The sequence below is a fragment of the Rattus rattus genome, chromosome 8, assembly GCF_011064425.1.
Source record: "Rattus rattus isolate New Zealand chromosome 8, Rrattus_CSIRO_v1, whole genome shotgun sequence".
In the NCBI taxonomy this organism is placed as follows: domain Eukaryota; kingdom Metazoa; phylum Chordata; class Mammalia; order Rodentia; family Muridae; genus Rattus; species Rattus rattus.
The window spans coordinates 107,265,751-107,278,372 of NC_046161.1; the positions used below are offsets into that span (position 1 = coordinate 107,265,751).

General features: G+C 45.4%; 1 protein-coding gene across 1 annotated transcript in view; it reads left to right on the plus strand.

Moving 5' to 3' along the window:
* Window positions 1-12,622, plus strand: part of Gadl1 (glutamate decarboxylase like 1) — a 141,396-nt gene that overhangs the window by 68,156 nt on the left and 60,618 nt on the right. Inside the window, exon 11 of the mRNA XM_032910039.1 lies at window positions 2,757-2,956. Coding sequence (XP_032765930.1) covers window positions 2,757-2,956 — 200 coding nt within the window. The remainder of the gene's footprint in view (window positions 1-2,756; window positions 2,957-12,622) is intronic.

Here is a 12,622-nt window from a genome sequence, read left to right on the forward strand (position 1 = left end):
GAGACTGGCTGGACAGTGGTCCACGATTTCACTGTCTTTCCCTGGTGCTAATATTACATGTGCATGCCCATTTGTCTTTAAAGATTTCTTTCTTTACTGACTTTATGTGTATATGTGCATGCCTTTATGAGTTTCTGTGTAACACATACACGAAAGGACCAGTGGAGGCCAGAAGGGGGCATTGGAGGGTCTGGAGTAGAGGCGGTTGTACACTGCAACATGGCTGCTCGGAACTAAACGTGCATCCTCTGGCAGGGCAGTAAACACATCTAGAAAACCCCATTTCCAGCCTTGGTTTTGTTGTTTCTAATGTGGGTTCTAGAAGTTGAACCCAGATCCTCACGCTTGTGTGGCGAGCACTTTATTTTAATTGAGCCATCTCCCCAGCACCCAAAGCTCATTGGTTTTGAGGTTCTTTTCAAATCATTCATGGTAGATAAAATGGCTTCACAGTCGCAAGGAGAGGAGGTATGTCCCAGTTTTGTGCAGATTTAGTGCTTTGTCACAGAAGCATTTGCAGTGGCCTTTTGATGTGGCACTTGTTCCATTCTTTACATGAAAGCTAATCGGTTCAGTAGAGAATGTTTAATAGATTCTCTGATTAGCTGAGAGCTGAGAGCTGAGATCCTTGTGTACTAGTGACTTTTCTCACTCTAGGATCCTTGTGTACTAGTGACTTTTCTCACTCTAGGATCCTTGTGTACTAATGACTTTTCTCACTCTAGGATCCTTGTGTACTAGTGACTTTTCTCACTCTAGGATCCTTGTGTACTAGTGACTTTTCTCACTCTAGGATCCTTGTGTACTAGTGACTTTTCTCACTCTAGGATCCTTGTGTACTAGTGACTTTTCTCACTGCTGTTTTGTTTGCTGTGGAAACAGCAGGTACATTTGCCAACCAGTGCAGTGAGGAAATTCAGTGGCCATGGCTGTGATCAGCCAGAGTTTGTTGGAGAAACCCAAGGAGTCTTAAGTTAGGTGCTTTTGCAACCTTGATACCCAGGTGACAGCAATCGATTTTGTGAAATGACTATCAAGGATGGCCGGGCTGCCTTGGTTTGTTATTTTATAGAGATTTTGGGGCTTCCTCCTCCTATTTCCTGTATAACATTTTACACTGTGAAAAGCCACGGTGTTTGTAATGAAATATGTCTGGATCCATATTAAAATTTGCAGAAGACAATACTGATTAAAATGGAAGACCCATCTTTCTCCTTTTTTCTCTTGCTTTTGTTAGTTCTTTGAGAATTTCATACAGTGTGTCTGTTCTTGTTACTTTCCTCCCCCAATCCCTTCTTCCTTTTGACTTTAAGGTCACCAGTCCATCTGGGTTGCTCATATACCTGGATAAGTAGATGTCAGTGAAACAGGGTCACCGCATCAGGAGAGACACCCTTAAAGAAAATCGATTCTTGCTCTCAGCAACTGTCAATAGCCAGGAGCTCTCCAGGCAGAAGTGGAAATTCAGGCCCATCTTCCTTGTCTCTATGCTGGGATTTTGTCTGGCATGAGCTTGCACAGGCCCAGCACATGCTACTATAGCTACCGTGCGTTCATATGTGTACCTGGTGTGACTGGAAAACAGTGAGTTTCCTGTGGTCATCCATTGCCTCTTAAGGAGTGTTCTGATTCCACTTCCAAATGATCTGTGGGTTTTTGGAGGAGGGAGTGAGATAGATGTCTTATTTGCTTCCTGGCCAGTGGTGAGTCTATCAGTCACCATCTTCTGACGGGAAGAAGCTTCTCTGGTGAGCTTTAGAGATGCACTGATGTACAGATAGGACAGTAAAAGAGCCCAGCTGGCTCTGTGTGCCACGGTGGCAGGTAGGAGAGTCCCTGGTGGGGGAAACTCATCTTCATCCTCATCCAGAAGATGTTACCTTAATGTTTTTGTTCCGTTCTTCACATGGAAGCTAATCAGTTGAGTAAAGAGAGTTTAATGCATTCTCTGATAAGGTGAGGAAATTTTCTAAAACCCGTGTACATTAGTGACTCTTCTCATTGCTGTAACCAAATAACCAACAAGAATCAAAGGAAGGGAAAATGGTTTATTTTGGTTCCCAGTTTTAGGGGATTGGAACCCATTGTGGAGGACAAGGAATAGCATGGCTTCCATTTAAGTAACAGGTGAAGACAGTAAAGGATAGAGTGTCAGAGTCACCGGGAGAGAAGCCATCAGTCCAGACATGAGAATGGAATTTGGTTGCAAATAAAATCAGGGTGAAACAAACAAAAGAGTAGCAGCAGCGGCTGATGCTTCAGGATGAGGTTGAGCCACTGGTTTAATCTTGTTTCATTCTTCCACTGGGTTAGCTCTTCCTGGGTTATTGTCACAAATGGCTGTTCAGTGTGGATCACTGTTAAAAACAAGGAGATTTAAAAAGCTTGGGTTTTGCCTGTGAAACCGTAAAATACCACAGTGGACCAAGATTTCGTTTTCTCTTAGAGTCGCTTTGAGTGACTTAGAGATTTATTTCTTTTGAGAAACTGAGGCCTTGATGTTACAGATGTGGAGCCTTTGGTCCTGTTAGCTCCTCAGAGGACCTGGTGCCACTAGGAGGGTGGGTCTTGCACTGCCTGTTCCTGGGTGAACTTTGGGTTTCTACCTTAAAGCACACAGGCTGTATCCAACTGTCAGCAGCCAGTGAGCGCTGTGTGCCTTGGGACCAGTAGCAAAATGTCAAGCAGGGTTTGTTTCTGTGCTTATCTGACTTTAAGTGAATGGGCTCAGACTCTCCTGCCTTTCTCTTTCAAAGGATCTTCTTAAGAAGTGCTACTCTGCCAAAGCGACATATCTGTTCCAGCAGGATAAATTCTACGACGTCAGCTACGACACGGGAGACAAGTCCATCCAGTGTAGCAGGAGACCTGATGCCTTCAAGTTCTGGATGACCTGGAAGGCTGTGGGCACATCAGGACTTGAGGAGAGAGTTAATCGTGCCTTTGCTCTATCTAGGTAGGTGCATGTGCACGCACACATGTGCGCGCATGTGTGTGTGTGTGTGCACACGCGTGCAAGTGCATGCACTCACACATGAGTGAGTGAGAATGTGCATCTATATGTGTACATGTGTGTGTATTCATGTGTGTGTGTGTATGGGAAAGTGTACATATGTGTATGCACATGTGTATATGTGCACGTGTGTGTCTACATGTATGTGCATGTGTGTACATGTGTATATGTGTATATGTATATGTGTATATGTGCATGTGTGCTTGTGCTTGTCCGTGTGTGTGTGTGTGTGTGTGTGTGTGTGTGTGTGTGTGTTAGAAGGACCACATAATAATTAGCATTGGTAGATTCCACACATACTCTTCTGAGTTCTTTCTTGCACACAATAAGCATTTCCTTCAGGCCTACTATGCCCTAGAAGTATGACAGAGAAGTCCTACTGTCCTCCCCTCGAGCCACTGAGGGACACAGGTGAGAAAGCAGAATGAAGGACGTATAATACAAATCTTGAAAGCCCGACTGGTGGCCTACTCACAACCATAGCCTTCAGGAGGCTGAGGCAGCAGGATTTCAGGGAGGTCAAGACCAGCTGTGACTGGATGGAAAGATCCTGCCTCAAAAATTAATTAATTAATTTAATTAATTAATTAAATCATACACTTTAAAATCCATCCTTCCAAATCCAGATTTTTTTTTCCTCAAATCAAAACTTCCTCCTCCTCCATTACATCAGACAGTGGAGCCTGATGACCCTGAGCACACAGAGACCCATCATTCCCATCCCTGCCTGCTTTGTGAGTCTGTTACAAGCATAGAAGGAGGGCAAACCAATTCCACTTTAATTTTGTTTTATTCAAGACATGGTTTCACTCTGTAGCCCTGGCTGTCCTGGAATTCACTACATAGACCAGGTTGGCCTCGAACTTACAGATCCAGCTGCCTCTGCCTCCTGAGTGCTGGGATCAAAGGGGTGAATCACAATCGATGGCAGAACAAACCAACTGGAAACACAGTGTAGCTCGGAAAAGTGTGTGGACTCCCTTTACCTCGGCTGTACTCCAGCAAAGTCACAGTAATGGAAGTTTTTTTGAAAGATTTTATTTCTCTTCATTTTACGTGGATGAGTGTTTGCCCAAATGTGTGTATGTGCACCTTGTGTATGCAGTGGCCACAGAGGTCACAGTCCAACCTCAAGGGACAGCAAGTGCCCTCTACCAGGGCAGGTAAGGAGTTGGCTTTGCCATTATAAGAAGTCAGGAGTCAGTAATTCAAGTGGTTTTTCTTTGGGAAGTGTTCTAGGGAGGTGGCTCAGGAGGTAAGAGCATTAGCTGTTCTTCTAAAAGACCCAGCTCCATTCCCAGCACCCACATGACAGCTCACAAGGTCAGCAACTCCAATTTCAGGGGATCTGACCCCTTCTTCTAGCCTTTGAAGGAACCAGGCACACATGTGATAAACAGCCAAGCACACAAAAGAGCACAAAGGAATCGGCTTAGTGCCTGTGAATACTGCCTGATATTACAGTGGTGTGTTCAATGCAATGCACAGCTCTTAGCACGAAGAGAACAAGAAAGGGTTTATTTTGTGCCAAACATAAGGGACCATCGTTTCGGAACACAGATTACGTTTGCCTCCTGAAACTTATTCTACTGCAGAAGTAGACATGAGACCTTATTAGGTCCAGAACGAGTGCAGTCGGAAAGAAAGCCAGAAGTCAAGACATTTACCAAATACCTCGGTGGGTATGGTAGGTGGGCAAATTGTAGAGAAGCAGGGAAAACCTCTTTCTAGGTTTTACAGGCTGCCTGATGAGAGTCTAGCTTTTGGATTGGTAAAAGGTAGCGAGCGGTCTGCTGACTTTTAAATTTTAAAGATTTCCCCTAATAGTCGCAGTGGCAGATGATTGGGTCAGAGGCAGGCGATTATCGACGTCAGCATAGCTGCGAACGATGTGGAAACTTGGGAATCTGGGTGACAGAGGACAGAGATGCAGGACTCTGTGTCCATTTCAGGAACGGAGGCTCTTTGTGTTTTACGTGGCCATTTATATGTAGTTTAACTGGCTACTGAAAATAGCTCTTCAAGCGGAATTTAAGCCAATTGTCTTTTGAACTCCTTTATCTGAATTTCTTCTTCCACACTTCCCTGCCTTCTGGTCTTATGTGCTGGCGAGGATGTTCCTCCTCAGAGGTTATCACACGCCTGCAGCTCTCTACAGCCCTGTAGCTACATCTCTGGAGGATTCGTGTCTCACAGAGGAAGTGCAGAGTAGCTGGACCCCAACCCACAATGAATGGGTTATTAAGATTAGAGATAGCCCAAGAGGGCTGGACACATAGCTCGGCGGTTAAGCTCTTCTTGTGCAAGCATGAGGACTCAAGTTTGGGTCCCCCAAACCTAAGCAAAGCTAAATGTGGTAGTTGATGCATATCTGTGATCCCAGAGCTCCACAGGGGAGACGGGAGTGTCCCCCCAGTGCACGGCCCAGTGCACAGCCCTGGCACAGGGCGTGGAGAACAACAAAGATTCAGTGCTTCAAACAATGTGGAAGGCATAGAGCAACACGTGAGGCAGTCCTATGACCTAAACACACAAGTAAACACACTGTAGAACATGTACACACACATGCACATGCATACACACACACACGGAGGCCTCCACGCCACCCTAATAGTACAAGGGCCCATATCAGTGGCACACTGTGTGATACAAAGCAAACTTATGGAACCCCAGAAGGAGCTCAGAACAGGGCAATGGATACTTCTCCATCTTTATGGAAATAAATGTCTTGACTTCTGACTTTCTTTCTGCCTGTACTTGTTCCAGACCTAATAAGGTCCCGTGTATCTCGAGTGCTGGCGGCCTGGTACCTCCCCACAGTGCCAGTGGGATGGTTGGCTATTCCAGAACTTGCGTCAATTCCTCATTGGTGCAAAATGCTTGCTGCTATGCAATACAGTAGATCAGCACCTTGATGCTCATCTCCCAAGTCTTTTACCTGGGTTTGTGATTTCTCCTCCCCCACCCGCTCCTAGATCCCAGTTCCCAAAGCCAAATGGCCTGGAGACACGGCTCGGTGGTTAAGAGTGCTTACTGCTTTTGTAGAAGACCCCGTTCAGTTCCCAGCACCCACATGGCAGCTCCCAACCATCTGTAATTCCTGTACCAGGGGCTCTAATGTGCTCTTCTGACCTCCTGTGAGTTCCTGTATACACACGGTATCCATACATACGCTCGAGCACACAGACACATTTACACATACAAGTAAGGGAATCAGTGTCTTAAAAAAACTCTGTTGAGCCTTGAGAGGAACGTGCCTTAACTAGAGATGGGGTCAAGGTGCCCCTGCTAGAGGTACAGAGACAATGACCCAGAAATGAGGACAGGAGACTGTTTATAATAAATATTCATACCTGCCCACTAAATTAAAGTAAAAGTCAGGAAGCTCTACCCCTGTCTCTTATTTTCTTGTACTATTTAAATGTGGCAGGGGCGCCGCGTTGTTTTGCCAAAGCCTCTAAGTGATTCAGTGACAGGTGTCTTGAAATAAGGCAAGATATAAATATTTGATGATGGTATTTATTCCGAAGTTAATATTCATCTCAGGGTGGAATGGAGTTTATAGTCTATGGATACTTTCTAATTCTTTCAGACGCAGTATCACAGGAGGATAAATGTTAACATTTCAATTCAATTCAACAAATCCTTATTGTTTGTAAACGTTTGTCAAGTTGCATTGAGTGGAATTAACATTTCAGTGAATAGCGCTGCAGGCTCTGTGACCTATATTTAAATATTTGAGAAAGGCACCCTTCTGCTTTCCTGCTGTTATTCACAGTGGGTATCCGCACCCCTCGTCTCTGCACACTTTTGATGGACAACAATATATTCCTGGGGCCAGCAACAGTCACATTATCCTTCTGTGCCCACTGCCAAGGAAAGGGACAGAGTCCTTTTAAAAGACCTCTCGCTGAAGGACTGTGGAGTGACCTGCTTGGAGAGTGTTTCTCCAGGATTAAGAATCTTAGAATCCTGGTCTAGCTTCTCTCTGAACTTACTGATTGGCTTATAGCCCCATTTTTTAAAAAAGGTTGAATATTGCCTCAATTCTGGTGTCTGTTCTCTTGGTGTGAACCAGGAAGTTAAAGGCAGGTCATTGGCTCTCAGGAGAAAAATCGCAATTAACACTCTCTGCCTTGTTTACTAGGGCTGTAAAGAGACACCATGACCAAAGCAGCTTATAAAAGAAAGCATTCAATTGAGGACTCGCTTACCAATTCATGGGGTTAGTCCATGATCATCATGGATGGGAACATGGCAGCAGGCAGGCAGGTGGACAGGCAGACAGGCAGACAGGCAGACAGGCAGACAGGCAGACAGGCAGGAAGGCAGGAAGGCAGGAAGGCAGGAAGGCAGGTAGGCAGATAGGAATGGTCTGGAACAGTAACTGAGAGCTCACATCTGATCAAAATGATGGAAACATATAGCTTTTGAAACCTCAAAGCTCACCCCAAACAACACACTTTCTACAAAACCACACCCCCTGATCCTTCCCAAACAGTCCCACCAAGCAGAAAACAGACATTCAAATACATGAGCCTATGGGGGGGCATTCTCACTCAAACCACCCAGCCTGTTAAGGGGTGCAGATACCATACGGTAGTAACTGCAAGCTACCGTGGGTTGGGCTGGCAGAATCCCTTATACTTAGCAGTGGGTTCTCATCAAATGCCACAAACTGGTCCCAGAATGACAAGAGTCAGATTATCTGCTTCAATCACAGCACTACTGTTGTGATATTGTTTGTCCCTAAGCCCATGGGAATTCAGTCCAGAGTTTACCAGGGGTCACCCAGTGTTCAGAAAGCTCTGCTTCTTCTCATTTCTATGCAGAGCCATCTAGTTGCTTTCCCTCCAAGAGGAATCACCTTCCCCCAGTGGATTACTGCTGCACCCAGTGAGGTGGGCCTGTTGAGAGGACCGAAGAACACACATACATCGATGACATCCTGGTGCAGCTAAGATATCATTCCTCAGACCCTCGGTCAGGTGTCTTAGATACTGAAGACCTGTGCGGCATCCCTCCTCTGCATTCTGGCCAGCCAGAATCACCCTAAGTCCATAGAACCACTCTTCCACACTCCTGCATCTAAGCAGAGCCTCATTCTGAAATCTATATGTTTACCTTAAGAAGGAAGGATCAGATTGGTATAGGCCAGTGTCCAAATAATTCTCTCTCCTCCCCTGGCCAAGCAAGAGAAGGTATATTTTAATGCAACATTTGTATTTATTCTTTGATGATTTTGTACACATATGCAACATATTTGCTTATATTCACACACACACATACACACACACACACACACACACACACACACACACACACTCTCCAACTCCTCTTGGATCTCTGCCTCATCCCCTTCCCAACTCCATGTCCTCCTGTTTTTTTGTTTGTTTGTTTTTTTCTATTAACCCCTCTCAGCCCAATCTGTGCAGTGCACACAGACACAGGTACAGAGTTATTCGCTGGAGCATGGTCTACTAGCCAGGGGCCATAAAGAAAACTGACTCCTCCCCTCTGTAGGTCCCCAGTTAGGAGTGGGGGCTCCTGATACCTTCCCTCATCCAGACTGAATTTTCGGCTAGATTTACTTTGTGCAGGGCACCGCAGCTGCCACGAGTTTGTGAGTTTGAGGGTCATGCGTGCTTAGGAGACAGTTTCATCCTGGTCCTTCTGACCACTGAGAGAGCAGACATGTTTGAGACGTGAAGGACTTGGATCCCATGGGCTGTCAGGATCTAACTAGAAGAGGAGGGGCCACTGTGGGGGTTCTACTGCTCTCCCTGCCGTCCTCCCATTCCAACCGGGAGCACAGCATCTCTCCCAAGAAGCAGCCATGATTTAAAATCCTTTCTCTTTGGGTTGTAGAATAGTCAGTATCCCTATGAGCCCAAAGCAAGGTGCCTGGAGTGGGCATTATTGAAAGCCTGGGTGGGAGGGTGGGTGGGGATTAACCTCACCTCTTCTAAGGCTAGGAAATGGTTAAGTAAGAAAAACGATGGCTATAGAAGCATGAGAAGCCAAGTTTGGATCCCCAGTACCACATCAAAAGTCAACGTAAGGCTGGAGAGGTAGACCTGTGTTAAGAGCACTTGTTGATCTGGGAAAGAACAAGAGAGCTCTTTTTCTAGCACCATTGTGAGACAGTTCACAGCTGCCTGCAACTCCAGGGGATCTGGTGCCCTCTTCTGGCCTTTATGGACACACACACACACACACACACACACACACACACACACACACGCACACACACCATGAACAGACATGTATATAGACACATACAACTTTTAAAAAGAGAAGAGAAAGGAAAAGAAAAGAAAAAAGAGAAGAGAGGAAGGGAGAGGGAGGGGAGGAGAGATGAGACGAGACGAGACTCAGGTACACTAGCTGTTCCTGGAATCACAGGACTGAGCACTCTGGGTCAGGAGGATCCCTGTGATTGCCGCTGGCTGGGTAGTCTAGGTGAATCAGTGACTCCAGGGTTAGCGAGAGATCCTATCTCAAAAAATGAGGTGAAGTACAACTGAAGAAAACACAACGTTGCCTTCTTACCTCCACATGCACACACATGCACCCACACGCATGAACACGCCCACCCACATACATGTATACACACCACAGGAGGGAGAGGGGGAAGAGAGTGAGCATGAGGCCTGGATGACTATATTGCTGACAGCTGCCTAGAAAGGCCTGCCCTGCTTTCATACCCAGGGCTAACTGCTACTGAGAGCTACCCAGGGCTACCTATGGCTGAGAGCTCCTCCTAGGCCTTTGTTGTGGCAACAGAGTTAAATGGATGGTCACTAGGGGCAGTTTTTACAGCAGGCTAGAAGAGCATTTGTGCAAGTCTCACCAACAACAAGCAGAAGACACTTCCATTCTGCTACTTTATTGGGTCTCCAGCGAGCCATTCATTAATCCCCCTGACACACGATCTGCAGTCTCTCTGGTAGACAGAATCCACTGCATAGACCTGCATGAAAGCTGAGGGAATGACCATTTCCTGACTGGAGGAAGCCAGTAGTGCTATCCAGTGCTTTGGGGTTCTTGTAACAGGGAAGGGAAGAATCCAGCAGGACCAACATTTTCAGATTTATTTTCTCTAAACTAATCATTTAAAGGGGTGGAGACATGGCTCAGTGGCTGAGAACACTTGTTCTTTCAGAGGACCTGAGTTCTAGTCCCACCACTCACTTTAGGTGGCTCACAGGAGCACCAAGGGTACCAAAATCCTTTTCTGGCTTCTATAGGAACCCACATGCATGTGACATGCATGCAGTCAGACACACACACATATAGGCACACAAGAAAGCATGCACACACATACACATGGATGTATGTACACACATATACATGGAAGCATGTACACACACATATTCATAGACGTGTATATACACACATACATGGAAGCATGCACACATACATACACATGGAAGCATGCAACACACATATACATGGAGGCATGCACACACACACAAACACAAACACACAAAAGCATGTGCACACACACATGGAGGCATGCACACACACACACACAAACACACAAAAGCATGTGCACACATACACACACATGAAAACATGCACACATACACATGGAAGCATGCACACACAAATACATGGAGGCATGCGCACACACACATACACATAGAAGCATGCACACACACATATACATGGAGGCATGCACACACACACAAGCACAATCACACAAAAGCATGTGCACACACACATACACATAGAAGCATGCACACACACATATACATGGAGGCATGCACACACACAAGCACAAACACACAAAAGCATGTGCAAACACACACGGAGGCATGCACACACACACACACACAAAACACACAAAAGCATGTGCACACATACACACACATGAAAACATGCACACATACACATGGAAGCATGCACACATACATACACATGGAAGCATGCACACACAAATACATGGAGATCATGCACACACACAAACACACAAAAGCATGTGCACACATATACACATGAAAACATGCACACATACACATTAAAAACACACAAAAACATGCATATACACAAACACATGAAGTATGCACACACACATAAAAATACAAACACACGAAAGTATGCACACATACCCACAGACAAAACCATGCTCATACACACACATACACACATGAAAGCATGTACACACATAAAAGCATGCAGACATACACACAAAAACATGAAAGCATGCACACACACAGACACAAAAGCATGCACACACACAAACACACATGAAAACAAACACACACAAACTCCCCTCCACACAAATAAATAAAAAAGGAATTTTAAACCTCAATCATTTGGAAGGCAAACACAGTGGAACAGAATTAAGCGTGTGGCTGCTATGCAGCACACGAGCCCGAGATTCATTCTATTAGAGGCAAAGCACAGAGAACAGATGGAGAAAGCCCCAGAGCTCCGGGAGCCTCCATGAATCCGTCAGAAGAAATTCTGAGAAGACAGCCAGAGATAAACTCAGCCTGGAGTGTCACAGGGAAACTCTTAAGTGACTGTTGAACTGAGAGTGAGGTTGGGATGGCTCTTTCCGGGAAGAAAGTAACAGCTTGCCAGCAGAACAAACAAAGTGCTAGCATGTAATATTTATTTACTTTTACATCATGCGTCTGGGTGTTTTGCCTACATGTATGTATGTGTAGCATATCTATACCTGATAGCTACAGAGGCCAGAGGGAGGTGTTGGATCTCCTGGAACTGGATTTATGGATGGCTCTGAACCCTCAGAGGCCAGAAGAGAGTGACAGATTCCCTGGAGCTGCGGTTACAGGCAGCTGTGAGGTATCGTGTGGGTCCTGGGAACTGAACCTGAGTTCTCTGAAGAGCAGCCAGTGTTCTAAGTTTCTGAGCCACCGCTCCAGCCGAGAGTCAAACATTGAAATGTAACAACTTGGAGAGGAAAGTCCCCAGCATTGAGGAAGGATGCCTGCATAAAATGAGCCACGCAGTTTGAATTCGATGCTGGCTAAAAACACCTCAACATCAAGCGAGGCAGCCTTTCTCCAGTAAGCTTTGAGAAGGCTTTGTTGGTGTTCATACCTCTTCTCCTCTGTCTTCTATGCCAAACTGACTGGGAGGCACAAGAATGTAGAGATTAGGGTTACTTTTGAAGTCAGTTTACTTGTACAGCTCTGATAGAAAGGAATCTATCTGCCCCAAACTGAGTGTATATTTTTAATTCAGGTTCTTCCATACAATAGAATGCTTTCTAAAAAGCATACTTATTTTAAGTTGCTTCCATACATTTAAAACTATAAATAATAACCCATCTGCATAAATGCAGACAGAAGTGACTCAGAAATTGTTTGGACTCCCTCTGACACCCCATTTCATGTATAAAGAAGATCTAGGTTCCTAACAGAAGTGATTCTAAACTATTATCTCTGAGCCACGCTCTGTGAGACAGTTGGATGTAGAAGGTGTTGATAGTTGATCTGTTGGAAGAAAATACCATCACCATGGTCTGAGTTACTTGGGAAATATGCACCTCTCTACTCTTCCCCAGGAAAGTCCAGAGCGTATAAGGATGTGGAAGGCTCTGGGAAGACCTGAAACTAAAGATTAGTCAGAAAC